This window comes from Hesperophylax consimilis, chromosome 6 (assembly GCF_061612785.1).
Source record: "Hesperophylax consimilis isolate HC1 chromosome 6, BYU_Hcon_1.0, whole genome shotgun sequence".
Taxonomy (NCBI): Eukaryota; Metazoa; Arthropoda; class Insecta; order Trichoptera; family Limnephilidae; genus Hesperophylax; species Hesperophylax consimilis.
In genome coordinates this window covers 6,816,043-6,839,308 of record NC_142841.1, presented here as the reverse complement: position 1 = coordinate 6,839,308, position 23,266 = coordinate 6,816,043, and the positions used below count along the sequence as shown (strand labels likewise).

General features: G+C 31.8%; 1 protein-coding gene across 1 annotated transcript in view; it reads left to right on the top strand.

Moving 5' to 3' along the window:
* The first annotated feature begins 13,187 nt into the window (after positions 1-13,187).
* LOC149422901 (xaa-Pro aminopeptidase 1) overlaps positions 13,188-23,266 on the top strand; it is a 110,029-nt gene continuing 99,950 nt past the window's right edge. Inside the window, exon 1 of the mRNA XM_089632343.1 lies at positions 13,188-13,828. Coding sequence (XP_089488469.1) covers positions 13,789-13,828 — 40 coding nt within the window. The 5' untranslated portion in view covers positions 13,188-13,788. The remainder of the gene's footprint in view (positions 13,829-23,266) is intronic.

Below are 23,266 nucleotides of genomic sequence, written 5' to 3'. Positions count from 1 at the left end.
CCACCAAAGAATCAAACTAAATAAAACCCCATATTTCTGCACTTAAAAATTTTAAAACAGCTAGCTAATGACACGAACGTGTCGAAACCGGTCGCTAATTAATAAAATTTATTAGTAACAAATGTACATTGTGAATAATAAAACTCATTAAAAAACAAAAAAACATATATTTCTCATCGTAATAAAACATGAGATATCATCACTATTATAAGACCGTGTCAGGCTGGGATGTATTTCTCCCACAGAGGCTCTACGGTTTTGTTTGTGATTAATTTCTTCCAAAATTTCCTAACGGGTTGAAAGATCTGATACTAGTGGTTTTTTTAATTTGTTTTTAGGTGTTGGCTGGTAGCCCGTAAATTTCACGGCATGCCACTGATCGTATCGATGATCTAGATTTCTAAATGCTAGATGATTATTTCATTTTCTGGGCTTGGTCGCCATATGAATAATAACATACATTATCTGTGATGCGTAAGTCTATAACGATGTATTATGATTGACATGTCATTTTTAGCATTAGCTTCAGTCATTTGTTCTGACTCACGACTGTGCCGTCACGATTCTTGATTCATCCCAACAATTGTTTTTATCATTTGCCAATGTGACATGACATTGAAAACTAAGATGCGTACTAATACTTTCATGTTGTGCTGGTTTAGTTCCTAATTCTTAGACATTGTCCCAACAAAACGTAATGTCAAACTATTATAAAAGTGAAATCAGAAAATATTTTTAATGTAAAATTTTGGTTCAACCCGAAAAATTTTTAAAAAAAAAAAACAAATTAAAAAAAAATATATATACCTATATATGTGTTAATAATATAATATATTATTTTTAAATGTGTTTAATTTTTTTATGGTTTGACAGAGGATTGAACCTTCCTACACAGGAAAGGGAATCGACATTTCTACCAACCTCGCCAAATACCAATCTGTTAGGTTGACATTTGTCACATGAGAACGGTTCGCTTCTACGACTCGTTTTTGAGTTTAACAGCTCGGCTGTGTCTCTTCAAAACCCAGGTTCCCTTCTTCCTCTCCTCAAAAAGACACTCCACACAGCATCTCCAAAGATGACATAGGCCCTGAGGGACATTATTGTACTGTATCGAGTTAATGTTAAAAAAAGTTATATTCTTTTCCGCAAAGTTAGAAATTTTTCTTACATTTTTATATGCGTACTTAATAAATCAAACTAACTTGTAAACAAATATGTGCTTAATTAATTGTAAAGGTTAAACAGACAAAAAAGATCAAATAAAACTTTTTATCGTGTTTTCCAAATGCGGAAATCTACCGCCAAGTGACAGGGACGGACTCTGAAGATAATAATAATAAAAAGTTGTTTTTTAAATCTATTTCCATTTGAATACCGTGGTAGTATTTTTGTTGTTTTTTTTTTCACTTTCAAAGGGAACATCCTTCTACGAAGTTTTCTGTTGTTTGAATATGCCCACATTCACACAATTCAGAATAATTTAGGCCTCATTTATGCATCATATATTATCCACAACGGCTATGACTGAAGTCCCAGAGTCATGGGTTCATAGATATATAAACAACCCGACAGTTGCCATCTCCTTCTCTTCTCCTCTTTTTTTGGGGATGATAGCATCAACATTGGATTATAGAATCCAACGGGTTTCGGTCACTCATTATTCGTATGCGGTATCACATAAAACATAATTCTAAGTTCGTGAAACTGGATAAACGCCCATTTCGATAAAAAAAATCTCCTAAAAAAAACTTAATTAATTTTTTTAAAATAAATATATACATATTTTTGAATATGGAAAGAAAGGACATTAGATTAAATTTACTTGAACAATTAGAAATCAATAAAAGAACCAATGACCTCAATATAACATTAATTAATAAAGTTAGGAAAATTATTTATTTCCCGCTTCTGTATGTTACAACACATTTAAATAAATTAAAAGCGGCCACATCATTATTAAACAATTAAGATAACATTAATTTGGGCAAACAGACTTCCCACAGAATATGAAATCTACTGTCACATTTATTTTATCAGTAAATCGGTTTAACCGGTAATAAATCATTTTAAATTGGGAGGAGTAATATAGAATAATATAAATAAGTCGTCTAAACGTGGTTAAAACCAGTTTAAAAATCTCATTGATAGCCGAAACAGCTGTAACAATAACAAAAACCAAAAAATACTTGCAGAACTTATATTAACTATCTTAATTATATTATTAAATTTGATTTACATTATTTTTTAAAAAATGAAATGGAGTTCTACGAATTAAATACAAAATCAATAAAAAATAATAAATATTAATAAATGGACGCTGCACACCAGTGATTGGGCACTAGAGCAAGCACGGTATATAGAGATGGCTTTAAAAATACTGAGCAAAAGAGTTTTCTGCTTTTATCGCCTTTTAATAAAACCAGGTCTCGTTGAGAGCCTGTCTTTGCCTGTATATGGTGCGTTGAGCTGAATCTTAAGTGCCTATATCATGTATCTTGCATTAGACTCACGTTTCAAAAATCTTTTTTCTTGGCTCTATTTTTCCTTATAGTCGATGTTACTTTTACATATCGGGAAGCCTCTTTATTTCTACTTCAGCAACCATTGATCCAAGATAGTTGCTCAGTTTACCACGACCAGGCTAGGGAAATAATAATGTTTATCTCGAAAGCCAGTTCTTCGCCTTTTCTCCATATGCACTGTTATTTATCTCAAAAGCCAGCTGTTCGCCTTTTCTCCATGTGCACTGTTATTTATATTGAAAGCTAGTTGTTTGCCTTTTTCCTGATATACTGTTATTTTTCTCGAAAGCCGCCAGCTTTCGCCTTTTCTCCAGATGCAATGTTAGTTTGTCTTTCGATTTCGAAATTTGGACACTATTTTATATTATCCGCAATAAATAGGGGTAAAATGGTAATGATTGCCCGCTTAGGGAAATTTTGACTTCGAATAGGTTTGGATTTGATCTTAACCACTATAATTCTGTTGCTTAATAGTTGCGGCCTATTGAATTAATTAATTATTAAATCCTTCCATTGATTTATTTATTTGCAAACACATTAAAAAAACGTAGATATATTGCAAAAGCGATTAAAATATTTCCAAACAATATAGTTACCATAGGGCATAGACGATGTAGAGAAAAAAGGTTACATGTAGGTACACAAATTGTAGGTCCTCCTATAACCAAGACTGCTGATATCCGGCATTCTCGAGAAAAATACGGTTGAAAACAGCCATAGGTAAAAATCGAACTCTCTCATGTAGAGGTATCGAAATCAGAACCAAGTGCATGAAACTAGTGAGCGTAACAGGGCTGGATGCAGTTCGGTTAAAAAGTTAAGATCTCTTAGATTTTTTAAACACTCGAAAGTCCAACCCAATTATTGCCTGCATTCCCATTCCCATTCCCATTCCCATTCCCATTCCCATTCCCATTCCCATTCCCATTCCCATTCCCATTCCCATTCCCATTCCCATTCCCATTCCCATTCCCATTCTCGCTCTCATTCTCATTATCATTTTAAAATACATAGATATATATTTCAAAATTCTAAACGAATCAGGTAGCTTGGTCCACGCCTGTGTTATTGTCCTCATCAATGTCCTGTGGTTTTCGTGGGAAGTGAAAATTTGATTTATTATTCTCTTGATTGGAAGGTGGCCAAGAGTGCCTGGAGTGCAAAGATATTGGCGTGGTTCGCTACTCAAAAACCTATCAACGAATTTTAAACTAGTATATCAACTTATATCATCACCATTATTAAAATGCTGACCTGTAGATATTATTTTTACACAAACGTTCATCGTTTTATTCTGGTCACAAGCGACACGATGTTAACACACATTATGTACTAATAAATGTTGTATGTACTAAAATAATTTATGAAAAAACTAACATCAATACAAAAAAGCAACCATGTTTTTTTTTGTTTGACTGAGGATTGTACCTTCCTCCCCAGAGACTGGTTCTTAACTACTGTGAACGTTTATGTCCACATGTGTACGCTTGATTGCCACTAAAAGTTGATAGAATGCACTGTCATGGACAACGAGTCTATCTTCCGATTTTCAGCTCGATCGGATGTCGGGAAACAGGTTAATTTCAACTTCTAAGATTCCACATTATTCATAATTCCTTCAAGAAAACAAAAGTGATTTTCAAATAGATATTTAAAAAAAACTTTATCATCACACAAGAATTTTTCTCCCCTTTCTAAATAAGTCAAAACCACAGAACTAATTACTATTTAGGGCGTTGAAGATCTTGCAAGGTACGTCTTGCAAGACCAATTATATATAAAAGTAGATGAAAATTTTATTAAAAAAAGGAGTGACAGAATATGTGAAGGGAATCTTCAATTTTTGTAAGTTGAATTATTAAAAACCTACTGTCCTTAGTTTGTGATTTTTACATTAGTACATATTTTGCCACTCTAAATAGTATGTGTACTAGTTTAAGTTAAAATAGATAAGTCAATCAATGCGTAAAGGAATTTCAATCAGTATTCAGGATCTGATTGTTAACGCGGACTTGTGACTCAGTTGACGCGGTTTCAAAGCACGTCGAGTGCGATAGAAATAAAATAAAAATTGTGCCTTATTTGTATTTTAACCATACCAAATTGTTAACAAAGTAACGAAATATCGGATTCTTAGAATAATCACTCGCAATTTAGACTCTTTTTTTAGTATCTAATGGCTTATGTTTTTGCCTATCGTCATTTCCGCGCAAAACAATTTGTGATATTTGCCTTTTTCAAGATGGTGAAAAAACTCATATTGTTGAAAACCAATTGCTTATACCTACGTGTAGTGTTTTTTCCTATGCCTGAAAAAACGTCACATTATTCTGATAAGTTGTTTTGCTGTAGAAGCGACGCTATGCATGACAGAAGAACACGGAAGTTTATATATTATTAAATAGAAAAAAACCTCGTTTGGGGATATTATTATTATCCTGTAATTGCATTTCAACACATTGCATTTCATTTGATATATGTATTGTACCAGATAATCTACCCGAATCTTAACAAATTATTATTAAAATAATTTATCAGATTTTTTCAAAGTATACGGTATCCATAATAAAACAGAAGTGTGATAGTGCGTTGAAGAAAAGCAAAGCGAAGGAATACTAACCTAACCTTTCATTTTATAATGTTCTATTTAGTCACTGTTTTGTTTTATCCGGTTACCATTCTACAGCAACATATAACATCTAGAGACTTGAACATGTGGCGTTTGAGATATCGCAGATTTTTGTCATTTTCAAAATACCATAACATGACTTTGAAAAATAACAATTTTTTCAAAAAACTTCACATAAAAGAAACTTTCAGGCCCTTCATAACTAAAAATAGTGACGAAATAGAACATGACATGACATAATATTATCAACACTTATTCAGACTTCTATTATTTAATATCATTTGGTCTTATAATTATTGAACTTATCAGTCCACAATTGAGGCATGAAACTGACAGAGAAAGGATGAAAGTAGACTGAATGCTGTGGAAACGAAATCCCTGAGGCGTATGTGTGGTAAAACCACGTATGATCGTGTGAGAAATGTGGAGATCCGCAAAGAATGCAATGCTGATGTAAGCGTAATGAGTAAGATTAAGAAAATAACGTTCATATGGTTTGGGCATGTAGAGCGAATGAACGAAGAAAGGAGTGTAAGGAGAATATATGACGCAAATGTGAATGGTAGAATACATTGCACGATCAAGCAAATCAGAGTCATAATAAGGCCTCTCTGCCTACCCCGTCGGAGAAACGGCGCAGCGTGATATTCAGGACTTATATAGATACATTCAAGACTTACATTTTATTCTCGACTTATTTGCAAACCCCGATGGCATTTTTTACACCGTAGGTATTCTTAATTTATTAAAAGCTTCGTCATTGTTACCTGATTTTTTACCATCAGACTAATTACTATCGTTCTAATTGGAGGTTTTTTACTAATTGCAAGCAGCATGCGCTAATCAAGATTTACACCAACGCGAGTAGGTATGGTAGGCACCTACCTAACTTTAGATTTACCTGACATTCAAAGGTCAATTAATTTTGGTGAATTAATTTATTATTCGAGATATTTATGCATGATTTTTTTTTAATAAAAGTCGTACCTACCTACCTCTATAAAAAAAATGTTTTTTATGTAAAAGAGATATAAGTACCTAGGGTTTAAAAATAACGCACCATTTTCAAATCGTATTCCGCGGGATTGTGGGATAGGATTTAGAAATGCCGCGGGATATGCGAGATTTGTATTGAGAGTTGTAAAGCCAAGATTTGGCTCTATGCTCTCTTCCAAGCATCAAGCATCAAGTTGAGTTCCACTTTCATTGCCAAATATTTTCGCTGCTAATGTTGCATGTTGCACGAAAAATCAAAACAGCGTGTTTTAGTGTAAATTCTCTTTATTTTTCAATCCCTCAAATCCCGCAAGTGAAAATCCCAAAAATCCATGGGATCTAAAATTGCAAAAATCTCGTGGAATTGCGGAATGTGGGATTGCAAACCCTAGATACAAGCATTCTAACGTGACAATAGTTTTGAATGCCTTCTATTACCATCATTATAAGCGGAAAATGTTGATTGCATAATCCCTAGATTCCCACCCAATGATTTTACCTTTTACCTTCCCAGAACTTCCTCTCCTTCGTTTCCTTAAAAAAGACCCTCCACACAGCACCCCAAAAGATGACATAGGTCCTGAGGGAAATCGTAAAGTGATATCAAACATCTATAGCTCATGATGGAAATTACATTGCGACCAAAAAATAATAGCTTTGAGAAATTTTCAGTATTTTTTGCTGATTTTCTGTTGTGTACCGGGAGCTCGAACAGTCAAGAGGCCTGATAACCTTGTATGATCATTACTGTAATTAGAGTTCATTAGAACTGAATTGAACTCAGCACCGTTGTTACTTGCACTAATTGAAAGAAGTTCGCTTCTCGTAAAAAAAACTAAATACACTCTTGAAGTTATGCCTAACGAATGAACACAAATAACTCTTTATAAAGTAATTATATTTGGGATTTAATTAGGTAATATTAAGTCAGACACACAGTCAGTGGGAGCTATAAACTCCAACCGTTCCTTACTTGATGTATTACTAAGCGCATAATAATTAAAAGATTATTTGTAGAAGAAGCCATAAAACATTCTCAATTAATATTTTTAGTGGAGTAATAAAACTTTTTTAATTAATAATTTTCTTGCTTACTTTTTTGGCGAGGTATTAATAGGTACCTATTCATTTTAAAGGGCAGGAATAGCAGTAAGAAGTTTGGTTGTATTCTCATCCCCCCAATTGGTAAGTATATTGCAAATACTGACGTATTGACAACATTACTGATGCGTACGTTTAAATTAGCGAATAACTTCGTAGTCTGTCCTCAAAGTGTTATTAAAATTCGTGTCCCTGTTAAATCAACTCGACTTCACCTTTTTTCCAGTGTGACAATCATAGCACTAACTATTCATGTCACTTCCCACTAGCGCGATTTCAACGAACCATAATGGTAACTCATCAAAATGACAATTTAACACACCTTTAAAGGGTGTTATAAAGTCATTAAAAGTGATGAAACAAAAACTATGTTAAATAGTTACATATGTAACCTATTTAACCTAGTTTTTGTTTCATCACTTTTCACAACTTGATAACACTTTTTATAGGTGTGTTGAATTGTCATTTTGATGAGTTATCCGGTCACCATTATGTTTGTAAAATGACATGTATTTAACGCACAGATATGATATTTCTGTATGATGTTTTGTAAATTTTCGACATGTATTATGTTTGTAAAAGCCTTATGGGCGTTAAACATTGATGTATTTTGTCTATGGCGTTAAATAAATAAAATAAATAAGTACATTACAATTCAATAATACCTCAGGCGATAAATCAACATTGCGGACAAACTGCTGCAAAGAATGGCTTTATAAAGAAACAAAAAAAACCACTAGACATTACATTAAATGTTCATTTTAGAGAATACAAAAATAAATTAACCACGCTCATAAAAAACACGAAAGAAAATTATTATAAAAATAAACTTGATGATTCTGAAAATGACAGTAAGAAAGTTTGGAATATAATCAATGAAATCATGGAAAATTAACAAAAAACCAAAAGTAATGCTATTAAGAGTATAATACAAAACAATAACATAATTAACTGTATTGAAGAACCTAAAAAAGGAGCAAACGCTTTTAATGATTTCTTTGCGAATATCGGAAAGAGTCTAGCAGAAAAAATTACCGTGAAAAAAATAAATAATATGTAGGTATATTTAAAATATTCCGAATATAGAAACTAAACTTGAACTCTTCGAACCAACCAATCCGTCTGAAACTGTACAAATCATATCACAAATGCGAGGTGATTCTGCTCCGGTTGACGGTCTCGCCGTAAAAACACTAAAAATCATTAAAAATTATGTTTCTATACCAATCTCTCATATTATAAACAATAGTTTTAGACAGGAGTTTTCCCGAGCACGTATAAGAAAACCATAATCTCTCCAATATTTAAGTCCGGTAGCCAGGAGGACATTTTTAATTATAGACCCATTTCACTCTTATCTAATATTTCGAAAAATTTTGAAAAAATTACTAAAAAAAGACTAACTGCATTCTTAAAAAAAAACTCGATTATAAATGAAAATCAATTAGGTTTCACAGAGGTAAAAAGTACCCAAGATGCCATTGCAAGATTTCATCTAGTATTCAGAGTACCATGGACAAATCAAATAAATGTATAGGAATTTTTATTGACTTAAAGAAAGCATTTCCCATGAAAGACTTATATTAAAATTAAAAGAAAATGGCATTGACCACTTAGCCCTTAAATGGATAGAAAGCTACTTAACAGAGAGACCTCGAATTGTAAAATTAAACCAAACTTTTAGTACACCACTAACAAGTACATTTGGCATTCCTCAAGGCACGGTCCTCTGACCATTACTAATGTATGTAAATGACATTTTCCAACAGAAAATCAAAGGTGAATTAATCTCTTATGCTGATGATACTGTATTATTAATAAAAGGTATGGGAACTAGTTAACAAACTTGCAAATGAATATATTAATACCTTAAAATCATGGTTTGATAATAACTTACTCACACTTAATGCCAGAAAAACAAAATATCTATTATTCTCACTACAAAAAATACCTAAACACAAAGTAAATATCATGATCCATGATGAAAATTGTGACAATGTCAACTGTAAACTACTTAATCCTATTTGTACTGTAATCAACTCTTCTTCTGAAATTAAATATCTTGGTGTGATCATCGATGAAAATCTGAAATAGAAAAGCCATATTACGGAGTTAGTAAAGAGAATAAGGAAATGTATATATATATATATATATTTGTAAGGTTAAGAAATATTTTAAATGTGAAAATACAAAAAATGTGTATTATGCTCTTGTCCACTCCCTGCTTATCTACGGAATCATAGGTTGGGGAGGATCTTATAAAAACAACGTAAACTCAGTAAAAGTCTCGCAAAAAATTATTATAAAGGTACTTAAAAAAACTCTACTTTCCCAACAAAATTGCTTTTTAAATTGTTTCCAGTACCAAATATTGATGATATATTTAAGCAAACTTCCACTATAAAAATGTGTAAAGAAAAAAATAACACAGAATATCAAGAATTTTACAAACTGATGAGAAATGGAAATCAATTTATTACGCCAATCTTTAAAACAACTCAAATGCAAAACCATTATATTTACCAAGCCATAAAAAAACTACAATAATCTCCCTTCCGAATTGCGCTGTATTACGAACCAACAAGAACAAATAAATAAAATCAAACTTTTTTACCAAAAAAACTTATAGTAAAAAAAAAAAATATATATATATATATATATATACCTATATATATTATATAGTTTACACATAACATAATATTATAACATAGAATCTAAGTAAGAATCGTGGCTCCCTTATCAGGCACAAGAGCTCCTCTTTTCTGATAAGGTATACATGACCAATTATGAACCTAAATATTATATTTTGCAAAATATATATATATATATTTATTTTTTTTTATTAGTAAAAAAAGATACATGATTTACATTACACGATATTGAATATAGTACAGTTATTAATTACATAATATATGTATTTGATGTACCCCCATAAATAAGCAGGGCTTGTGTGTATGGGGGTGTTGTTATATTGGTTTATATTTGATATTATTCAGTTCAACTGTTCGGAATACTTTTTAAGATGGCTTTTGAATTCGTTTATATTTGTATTCATGTTTCTAATTTTTTCTGGTAATGAGTTAAAAAATTTAACTCCGAGATATTCATGGTTGAACTGTCCTATTGTTTTTTTTACATTTAGGAGTAGGAAGTATGGACGTTTGTCTAAGATTTCTGTTATTTTTAAAGGGTGCAATTTTATTTTGAATATTGTTTTTATAAATTTGTAATTTTGCATGGTATAAGTATAATGCACTTAATTTTCTGACCTTAAATTGTTTGAATAAAAGTTCGGACGAATATGAATAGGGTTTTTTTAATATGGTTTTTATTATTAGTTTTTGTGATACGTATATTGTTTGTGTTTGATTTTTATATGTACCGCCCCAGCCTATAATGCCGTATTGTATAATTGATTGACAGAAAGCGAAGTATGTGGTTCTAAGTAATTTTTCGTTTAAAATATCTCTTAAAAATCTAAATATATATGATAGTTTCCTTATTCTGTTGTTCAGAATATTTATATGTGGGGACCATTTTAAACGCTGGTCTATTGTAATGCCTAGGTACTTAATATCGGTCTTGCTTTCTATGTTTGTACATAACATATTGCATTTGTGGTTTTCTGTATTTTTCACAGAGTGGATAATTATGTTTATTTATTTAGATGTTTCTTGTTTTTTAATGAAAAATGGTAAATAATAGGATTTTTTAGAATTTAAAGTCAACAGGTTTTCATCAAACCATAATTTTAGTTCATTAATATCTGTATTTGCCATGTTATTTTATTTAATGTATGTATTAATGTAACCCATATGATCTATATTAAAATAATAAAAAAATAAAATAAAATAAATCTAGATATTTGGATCAGTATTAGGGCGTGGCCTAAAATTGGTGTGGATACTTACAACAACAAAAACTTGGAAAACCTTGTAAAATGTTACCTTAGAACGGGGTTACTCTTTTCGATTTTTGTAAAAATTATTAAAAAATAATAATAATAATTAAATAAATATTTTTTTTTTAAGAAAAAAGTTTCTTCTTCCCCCAACTAATTCTTTCATATTCAAAAATGTTATTTTTTTTACAAAAGTCAAACACTCCCGGGATACGAATAACCTAACAATATATTGGAAAAACTCGTTATAAGCGAACAATGTGTGCGATGGCGGAGGACATGCTAGCAGAGAAATTGAGATAACCCATGGAGCAAAGACAAACGAAAAGAAAAGATGTGTAATGCACATTAAAACTGATTGGAAAAATTCGCGTGGGGATATTATTTTGTTAACTTGTTATTGTTGCCAAGAAATGTCATCGAATTGAGGTATACTTACTTACCATAGAAATCGGTGGCAAAAAACAGTTTTTGATGTTAAACGTGATGTATAATCTACGCATAGATACACGTAGATGGCGTAAACTTAATCTATAAAAATAAAAAAAATCTTAAATATCCGAAAGTTTTTCACGGATTGCTTTTAAATTTTGACATGACGTGCTATTTTTATTCATTGCACCGATTGCTTTTAAATTTTGACATGTGTTTTTTTTTATTCATTGCACCGATTGCTTTTAAATTTTTACATGTGTTTTTTTATTAATTGCACCGATTGCTTTTAAATTTTGACATGTGTTTTTTTTTATTCATTGCACCGATTGCTTTTAAATTTTTACATGTGTTTTTTTATTAATCGCACCGATTGCTTTTAAATTTTGACATGTGTTTTTTATTAATTGCACCGATTGCTTTTAAATTTTGAAATGTGTTTTTTTTATTCATTGCACCGATTGCTTTGAAATTTTGACTTGTGTTTTTTTATTCATTGCACCGATTGCTTTGAAATTTTGACATGTGTTTTTTAATTCATTGCACCGATTGCTTTTAAATTTTGACTTGTGTTTTTTTATTCATTGCACCGATTGCTTTGAAATTTTGACTTTTGTTTTATGTTTGAATTATATAGATGCAACCTGTAACAAATAAAAACATGATTTTTTTAAAACAGCGTCATCTGTTGGACCCAAAATCAACACGCGCTAGTGTTTCTCTATCTGCACAGACAGACTGACCCACAGCAATTCGAGGCGGGGTACAGCTAGTTATTTTATGAAAATACACTTTTTACAAGTTATGCTTTAAAATATTATGTCGAATTATTTCATTGCGCCGGACATACGTGATATATTAATATCAATTAATAGTTTTGTTCATGTTAAAACCCAATTCAAGAGAGGCACACAAATACAATACTGGATTGAATCACCATCACAATATTGTATTTGTACGCTTTTTTTGAAAGAATTGAGTTTGTATACGGACAAAACTATTTATTCATATTATTATTAAATATCTCCCGAGTAAAAATACATGCCGCCGATGGGAATTGAACCCGCGCCTTCTGATGTCACGTCGGCTTATTTCTAACCCGCCAAATAATTCAATATATATTGATATTACAGGCGACTAATTATTGCTTATAAAAAATAATTTTACGTTCAAGTTTGCAATGTTGCAGGTTATTGTTTTAAATTTCAAGTTGTGCTTGGTAAATGCAATAATTATTGTGTTGAAGTTTTAATGTTCATAATTATCTAACGTAGATAAAATGTGAATAAATTATTATCAATTCGGGCACCCATAAAGAAAGTCACATCATAAAAAGGTTATTATCGATGCTTTTCCGGGGTAATAGTTGTACTTGGATATTATTTAATGAGAGTTCCTAAACAATGAGTTTACTGACTCTAGCATAAGGGCAAATTTGGATTTTCTTTTGAAACTTAACTTCCTCCCGCACTGTCCGCACTTCGCCCGCACGGCGCAAGTTTTGGCATTTTCCTAACCCACACGGCCGCACAGGAAAACTAAACTTCACTCGCGACTTCAATCCAATCCTCAGTCTCAGTTCAATCCTCCGCCATTACGGGCCGGCGACAGTCCAACGTCTCGTCGCATATATGCGAGCCAACGTAAATAAAACAACAATCAATTACAACACCTAACGGTTCTGATAAAGTTATTATTACTCTCGAAGAAGTGCGTTATTCAGACAAAAATACTTTTTGACAGTTGCGCGCGTTCCGCGTTCTAAAATACCTCATCAACACTTCAAACTTTTGAGATTGGCGCCGAAATAAGACATCGTGCTTTAAGATTCGCACCGATCGTGTTGTAAGATTCGCGCCGATAAAAAACATTTTACCGTGTTTTAAGATTCGCGCCAATAGAAGACGTTTCACAGTGCTTGACAGCTAAAAAGACATAGATTCGTGCTGATAAAAGACATTTCACCGTGTTTAAATATTCGCGCCGATAAAAGACATTTCACCATGATTTAAGATTCGCGCCCAAACAATACAACATTTCGCTAGTGTTGTGTGATCAAGAACACCGGCAGGTTTATTTGACATTTCGTGGTACAATTTTTAGAGTTCTTATTTCGGGATTCCTGTAATGAGTGCGCTTCCTAAATTGTTCGAAGATTCGTTTTAGCTACTTAGCCCACAAAAGCTGCCACTTCACTTTGAAAAATGAAGATTGCCGCGTTTCTGTCAACTTTTTTTATTTTCCGTAAGTGAAATGATTTTTTAATGAGTTTTACATTATTTCAACCATTACTTGACAGCTGTCAGGAGACTCCCGTTTTCTGTATGTTTTTTAGGATGTCTCAATTCTTGGAAACTAGTTTAGTACGTTTCTATATAATACAAGCATTTAATTTAACAAGATTTCAAGATGCGTTCATAATAGGTATAGTGGTATTAATATTGTTTTATTCAATGCATGATTGGAGAAGCAAATTTTTTATTTATTCTTAAATATATTTGTACGACAAAGGTATAGTATATTGTCCTCCACGCTAGGAGTTCACCTGTGTTGTGGAGGACTTTCTCAATTGTAAATAATAATAATAATACTTGGATGACTTGTATAGCGCCGTTTTTGTGCAAAAACACCTCAAGGGCGCTATAAATAAGTTATATAATAGTAAACAATATAGTGGATATTAGTTAGACAGAGAAACAATAAAAATTTAAAAAAATAATATCGATTTTTACATAGTTTTAACAAGAACAAATGTGAAATATAATAAAATTAAATATTAAAAGGATTGTAGCCAGTTCCATATGTGTTTTTTGTATTCTGTAAAATTAGATATTTTATATTGTTTTGGAAGTGAATTGTATAGTTTTATAGCCTGGAATCTCTAGTGTTTTTGTCCAAAGGATGTGTTGGTTTTTGGTATTAGTAGTTGGTGTGCATGGCTTGTTCTAGTATTGCGAGAAAATTATGATGTTTTAAATGTGTTTAGGTTCTTGTAAAGGAAAGTAAGTATTTGTTACTTACTAATGATGTGATGATAAACTACATAAATTCTAGAAAACTGCTTGTCAAAACATCTATTGAATTCCTTGTGCCTGTTTGAATTTACATTTATTTATTTTTATTTTTACAGGGTTTTATTTCTACCTAAGACAGCGCATTAAGTTTGTTTAGTGTAAATTTATTTATCGCTTAACTTTTATCACTCAACCTTTCCAGGCTGATTTAGGCCAACAACCACCAAATGTTTCCCTCCAACCTTTCGGGAAATGTCAGCCTCACATTTAGGCCTGTATTACCAACACTTCCGTTCGAGCTTTGAGCCCTACAGCCTACAGCCTACTTACGGGATACATCATACCCATTTGTCATTCCACTTCGATTATCTAGATACACAAATCTATACAGGTGTCCCAAAAGTCAATTGATTAGCCAACTCATGGGGGGATGGGAATATCAAAATATGAGAATTAAATTTAATTTTAGAGATATAGGAATGTTCATTAATATCAAGAAAATAAATGTCATACCATTTTAAAAGCTACACGAAATGAACATTTTTAAATAAGTTACTATTAAGACATTTTTTTACGGTGTGATGAGTTGAAGTTAATAAAAAAATAAAAACTCATGAATCGGGAAAAAATTAGTGTTATTTTGGAGTGTGATAATAAAGGGTTGCATAATAAAAATCAAAATCTTAGAATATGGAATTTTGAAGCTGTGGCACTCGAAAAACTGATATAATCGATTTTCGTAAAATGATTGATTCAAAAACTCAAAAAATAATGATTTATTACGAAAGTTAAATTTTTTATATTCTGGCCTATCAGCCCTCCAATGGATGAGGTTGATTTTTGGGACAGCCTGTATCGATGCATTGAGGGTTGCAGTATATTGAGTAGAATTGTTTATTTACCTTTCCTAGTCTATACCTATCTATGGGAGAGCTTTCATCTGATGTACATAATTATTTCTTTGAGAAAATTGGTATTGCATTGAAAAGGCCCTAAAATTTTCCAAAAATTTGAGATTGAAACAATTAATTTTAGACGATACCTAAAAGTACTTTTGTAAAGTAAGCAAATGCGGGAATAATACTTACTGTCCTTGTGATTATTCTGAAACTATCAAATAATGGTATTTATTTTATGACAATACTTAAAGAAGTATTCGTGTTAATTGGTGTACATTGAGAAATTTATATACCAGTGGCGTGCAGTGACTTTTATTAATAATATATATTTTAATGGCGTTAATTATTTAAAAAAAATTATAAAACGCTTCTTACAAGTTATGCTCGAACATGAGCAATATGAATAATAATAAATAGTTTGGCCCTTGTAATAACTCAATTCCTTCAAGAAAGGCATACAAACATAATATTGTATAAATTATTCAATCCAATATTGTATTTGTATGTCTCTATTGAAACAAATGAGCTTTTATACGAACAAAACTATTTATATATATTCGTACTGCATATGTACAGGCGCAAATAAAACAAAAGTCAACAAAAAACTTATTTTAATTAAATAATTAAATTAACCCCCCCATTTATGAACACGCAGGTTTTTAACAAACGTCACTTTTAACCTTAAATCGATATATTGTACGAAAAAAAAAAAAAGAAGATGTTACCGAAAAAAAAATCAAATAATTTTACGTATATAATAGTTAGTATATATATAGACTATAGACTATATACTATAGACTATAAACTATATAATAAAATAAACTATAGACTATATATTATAATAAAATACATGGTGTTACATACATTGCAATAAAAGCTCAATGACGATGTTTTATAAATTGACTCATTCGAAGTAATCCCTACCTATTTGATAATTACTGCACGCCACAGTTGTTCCGAACGAATAAATACTGAATTATATTTGGGTGATGAATACTAAGTAATCATCGATATTGAATCACCTGTGTTCACCTGTAAAACACCTGGTACTTAACATTCACTAAGCCCCTCAAACTTATTCTAGTGCCACGTGCGTTCTTAATATTGGTTTAACACATCGGTGCTAATTCGTCAGCACTGACAAACGATTAAATGTGGTATTTTTGTTTTACCCTTTCACTTTTAACTTTTCCTATCGTTTCGCTTCAGTAGAATTCAAATAAAAAAATAAATGACTCAATAAAAAATATAAATTTAAACTACTTAAAAAATATTTTTTTTCAATAGAAATGTATGAACGCGTAAAGCAAACAACTTAAAAAAATTCTAGAATCCGTTTGTCAAGCGATTTCAATGCCTATTACCTACAATATAAGGTATACCAAGAATATACACATTTTTGGATTTTTAACTTTTATTTTCATATTGTGGGACAATAATGTCAGGTTTTTGACTCCATTAGTGGAGAGAAAGACAGATATATGATAGTAGTATAAAAGTCCATGTATTAGTTTGATCTCCCTCTCACATCCAAGCTAGCAACTAGTAACGAATCCGTAATCTCTGTACTCGGTTCAAACTAATCAAGCTCGGAGGATCATTGTATGAATAATTCCAGAACCTTATTATAATAGTGGTACAGCCTACAACCATATTATAACAGTGGCGCAGTCGAAAAATCATATTTATGCTTGATACTGTAGCTAATTTTTTTTTTTTTTTTTTTTAATTTTTTTTTTTTAAAAGAAAGACAAACATTCCCAGGTTATGAATAACCCAACAATGTTTGAAAATCTTCTACTACCACCACAGAAAGCCGAAAATGTTGCTTGTGTTGTGATGGAGGACTTAGCCAGCCGAGGAATCGAACACGCGACGCTCGGGTGAGACCCAAGCGCTATGCCCACTCAACCACTGACCGGTCAATATTTTGTAAAAAGAAAAAAAATTACTAATTTAGATTTTTTTCTGATTTGATTTTTATTTTTTAATAGTTAGAAAAGAAAACCTATCATACAAATTATCGTTTAATTTAAATGAATGTGCATGAATAATAAAGATAACATTGAAAAAAATTATTTAAAATAAAAATGGATTAGTCCAAGCAAAACAGCCGAAACGGGATCTGTCAACAAAAACATGGTGAAAGTAATGATATTTTGTAAAAAAAACTACTTATTTACCAACAAAGTAAACCGTAATAATGATACTTATTTTCTTAATTTGTTTAAGAAGGTGTATGCACTTTGCATGTGATGCAATATATTCACATCTCGTGAAAATCTTTCGTTTGATTCTTTTTAAATTTCTCATATCTTTATTGTAAACGTTGTCTTCGCACACACTCCTTGATTCATTTGCTTTCATACGTACATTATCCGTCCGAGAAACTGCTGAAAACATTACTTCATTTACTTGTTTCTACTTTTCTTTTATTCTTAACTATTTTTTAAATTTGAAATTCATTTATGTGTTGAGTAATGGATTGGAAAATCCAAGATTTGCATTCATACATTCACGAAAACGAAATTCAAATAGATAAATTTAAAATAAGATAATACGCCATACTGTTTGTTTCATATTTTATAACTGTACGAAAAATACTGTCAGAACTCTATTATCGGGTCATTATACAAATATTCATTATTAAAAAAAAATATATTATGTCTAAACGCACAAGAGTCCCACTGCTCCCAACCGTCTGCTGTGAAACTGGATGTAGTGGGGAGGGAAATAACATAGGAAAGAGAAAGATGGGGAAGTAGGTACCTGGTAATTCAGATCTGATCACTAAACACATCTAAAGCCATTTCAGGCGACGTTACAATTTTGAATAGTGGTCGTACCAGGGCGATACTGAGAGTATCTTCCACTGTAGAGAACGTGCCACAAATATACTCCATATTATTTTAAATTAGTAAATTGTAAAATAATATGAATAAAAAATTTACTTGAGTTTGAACCCGACTCCTTCGACGTTAGTCGAGAGCACGACCACTCGACCACGGAGGCCGTAAAAAGACATGTTTTTTAGCAGCACCATAACCCGTATCATGCTGTACTGAGCCCTTACGTTTGTTCTGCCGTGTGTTTTGCGTAGTATATCGTGGTGCCGCCCCCGGCAGTAGTTGTTTGGTACCAAACATAATTTTACAAGCTGTCAATGCATGTTATATAGGTTAGAAATATCTATAGGTTACCACACATGATGAAATTTTAATAAAACGACAGTCTAAAAATAGCTTGTTGATTATTATCAAAATAATGTCTACCCACTTCGTCAGCAAAATCAAATATTATAATTACCCATCGAAATTCGATATTAAAACCGTCAGTCATTTTCTTCCGCAGGTACTTTTAATACGGGGTAATGAGATTGCCGTCACATTACATCAATCGTGAAAATCACACGCGCCCATATTAGGTTTCACCTCGCCACATAATGGTGTATTAGGTCGAGTAAACCTGATATCTGTATAATACGTAAACAATACGTAACATTACGTGCTTTGTGTGGCTGTAAGTGTGCGATACTGGAGTACAGACTATGAAGGCGGAAAAGCGATACAGAAGAGATAAAAAATCAACCCATAAAAACAAAGTTTTTTTACCTTAACACGTCTATTTTAAAATATTAATATTTATTTATTTAACGCCCTTAAGGCCTTTACAAACATAATACTTAAATAACATATCAGTACACACATACAATACATATCAGTACAATAAACACATTTCATTTTACAACCAGAATACAACATAATAAACATCATACAGAAATAACATAACAGTACTTAGATATAATGTCTGTCGTACAGGGTTTTCCAATAAGAGTTGTTATTTTGATATTCAATCGCAAAAGATCAATGGTTTCGTTGCTTGTGTGGCACGTAGCGCCGTCTTGTTGAAAGTAAACGTTGTCCAGATCAATACCATCCAATTTCGGTCATAAAAAATCATTAATCATCTCTCGATAGCGCAATCCATTCACCGTAACTGTTGCTCCAGCCTCATTTTCAAAAAAAGTAAGGTCCAATGACTACGACGGACCATAAACCGCACCAAATAGTCACACGTTGACGATATAGAGGCTTTTCAACAATTACTATTGGGCTTTCAGAGCCCCAGATGCGACAATTTTGCTTGTTGACGAAGCCACCGAGGTGGAAATGGTCCTCATCACTCAATATGATTTGCATTTGATTCACTCAAGGGAATTTCAATAATTTCAATGCTTTGTTGAAGCGTGTTCCATTTTTATTAATGGCGTAGTTTTTACTTGTCAAATATTAAAAAATTACAGCTTCAAAAGTAACATCTACCGAAATAGCGGGCTATTCAAAATAACACCTCTTATTGGAAAACCCTATATTTAAAGAATGAATTTAATGGTTCCATGATAACTCAACAGTGACAATTCAACACATTTTTAAAAAGTTATATAAAGTCATTAGAAACGATGAAAAAAAATTAAACCTAACCTACATAACCCAGTTAATAAATTTTTTGTTTCATCACTTTCCATGACTTTATATAACTTTTTAAAGATGTGATGAATTATCATTTTGATGATTTATCCGGTCACCGAATTTTATATTGTTTTTTTTGTTTATATTGGATGCTAGTCTGTTTATTTATTTTAAGAACAATTTTGAATTGTTTTATTTATTAAAATACTATTTGGGATTGTCCACATTTGCGGAACCCTGCATTATGTACCTATCTTTAAGATTGACACATTTCTGAAAACAATTTTTAAACAATAAACAGTAAATAAATGGTTGGCAGGCGGTGGGTACAAACAGGGAAGCCCAGAAACGGGCCGCCAAATCTTGGTCGACCTTTTTTTATGAAGCGTGGTAGAGCCACAGTTTTAAGAAAAAGGCCCTCCTTTATTTTCAAACTCTCTCTCTTCCACTGGATCTCCTACGCCTCGGACCTGTTTTGGACCTTTCTGCTGAGTTCTGAGAATTTTATTGGCTACCCTACCTGACCGACTGAACTGACTCGCTGGCGGAAACCACGAGGCTTGCAGCAGATCATAACTAAACATAACAATTATTTTTATAAGCAATAATTATTAGCCTGAAACACTCATCCACATTGAAAAATCTCCTGATAAAAGATACACGACGCCAACGGGACTTGGAACGTGTATCTTTTATCAGGAGATTTTTCAATGTGGATGAGTGTTTCAGGCTAATAATTATTGCTTATAAAAATAATTGTTACCCTTTGTGCTATGCATAAAAAATCTTGTCTTAATCATTAGTTTGATAAATAATTAAATAACTAAACATACTTAACCGCCTTTTTAACGGCGAGCTTTCATATTTGCGTTTTGTACAAACGTTGTATATGTAACAGAGCCGTCCTTTTCAGGATAAATTTATTATTTTAAATTTTACAAGGTCTTATGTGGCGTGTAACTAACCCGCGTTTTACAGTCTGTGTGCACGCGACAATCCGTCGGGTACACACATATCAGTTACATTTTGCAAACATATAAGTTATATTCACAACTAATTATTTTTTCCTTGATGTAGGAAGGGGGAGGTTTTGAATATATCGAAAAGGTCTGTGTATTAACAGTTATATATTATGTAATGTATTGACAACTGTGGTGGGGGTGATATGAATAGTTAGTGCTATGGTAGTCACAGTGGAAAAGATGGTGGAGTACAGCTGATTAAAATGGACACTTATAAAAAATTGTTTGGGCTGAGAATTGTGCCTTCGTTCCCAGGAACCGCAGTCAACCGCGCTAAAAATTTGCCAGATGCTGGGTAGGACCGACATTTATTTCGTATACTAACTTCTGTAATGAGAAATGTGTATTTGTCAGTGTGTATAAGTGATTGACACCGTTTGTGTGAGTATTGACAGAATGCATTGTCATTCACATCGGATGTCGGAATTGGGTTCATTTCCACTTCTTTCGTTCATTTTTCGTTCATTTCGTAATTCAAATAGATGTATAATATACAAATCTAAAAGGCGACAAATTTATGATCAAAATGTATTTTTCCATGAATTTTGTAAGGAACTAGTATTTTCATTTAATCAGTTGGCAATACAATCAGCGGAAGAAGGTACTTAAATTGCCATTTTCAAATATTCAATGCACAATTATTCATAACCGCACTTCAAAAATGCACACAGCCTATACCTTTAGTCACATAGCAATGCACGCCACTGGTGTTAGTAATTGTTAAGTAATGTCTGTCTGAAGCACTAGCAACCTTTGAACGGTGAGCTTTGGCGTCATGAAATTTCAATAGGTTTTGCCATTTAGAATTATTATTGTGTACTTATATCTTTAGCTCATAACGTTATTTGCATCTGAGTGTTACGTATTATCGTTAACTGAGCATTTTAACATTATGGATTCTGTTTGTGAATAAAACCAAAATATTAATCCTCTTCATGGGAGAGCCTTTATAAATCAGACTTAAATTCTTACCCTCTTACTAATAAACGTGTTTTAAATTTTACACAACTGATAAACAACCATTAATAGTTGTTTATCAGTTTTGCCTAATTCAAAACATGTTTATTATTAATATCATACAGGATATTGCGTTCATTTTACAATGAACATTAACATTCGATCTCAAATCTGCAAATAACAGAATATTTTAATTTTCCATATTCAATCTTTTTCATAAGGACGATGTGAAAGTATACAGTAAAAATAATTACTGTTTTTATTTTAGGTCACAATAGTTAAAGAGGAATAAAAAAAAACCAAAAAACGTGTATATTATCTCGAATATATGTAATAGGCATAAAAGCATAACCATTAGCATTTTTTCCTAATTCCAAATTCAAACGTGGCATCATGTCAATAATTTAAACTATTCAATGCACATACATATACATACACACACACACACCCTCCCTCACCCTCACCCTCACCCTCACACACACACACACACCCTCACCCTCACACACACACAAACACTCACACATACAAATACACACGTCACCTGGTAATTAAGGAATAAACATACCACTTAGCAGACATTACAAGGAAACATATCATAGGTACCTAACATGAAATATCTTATTCCTGTATATTGTTTCATCTTTGTAAATCATGTACTGTTTGTTTCTATAATATAAAATAAAATAAAATAAAAACCGTTTGGCGATAGGAGGCTAGAAACGGTCGATTTTAGAGTAAGCCTTTTTAAAATTTAATTTGTGACTGTTTCTTTAAGATAGAAATAAAGTGAATGAAGGGAAACTTTAACAGATAATCTTCGCCTTAAAATTTATTTTAATTTGTTTCTTATGTGCATTCATACATTTTTATGAAAAAAATACATTTTTCGCTAGTTTTATCTTTACGTTTATATTTTTTACAAAGTAATTAACAATTTTGTTTTGATTGTACTCTAGCAAAACGAAATCAAAAGCTTCAATTTATCTGAAGTATATTTTTTGGTATTCATAATGTAAACGAATTTGTAGTAAAGACTAATCGAAAATAGCGAAAGGTTGTCGATTACTGGTTTGTATTTTCGGTTAAAAAAATAATATATATATACGTATTTATCATTCTAATCACAGTTTTTCTTGACGATAATCAAGGAATCGAATAGTATAAACTATGTACACACCTAAAAGTTATTCAATAATAATATTCTAAAATGACCCTTTTACTGCAAAAGTGCACATATCAATTCGACAGTAGCTTATTATACAAACGTTCTACCAATTTATTTTTAGACAAGTGTAATGTTAATGCCAATATTTGAATACAT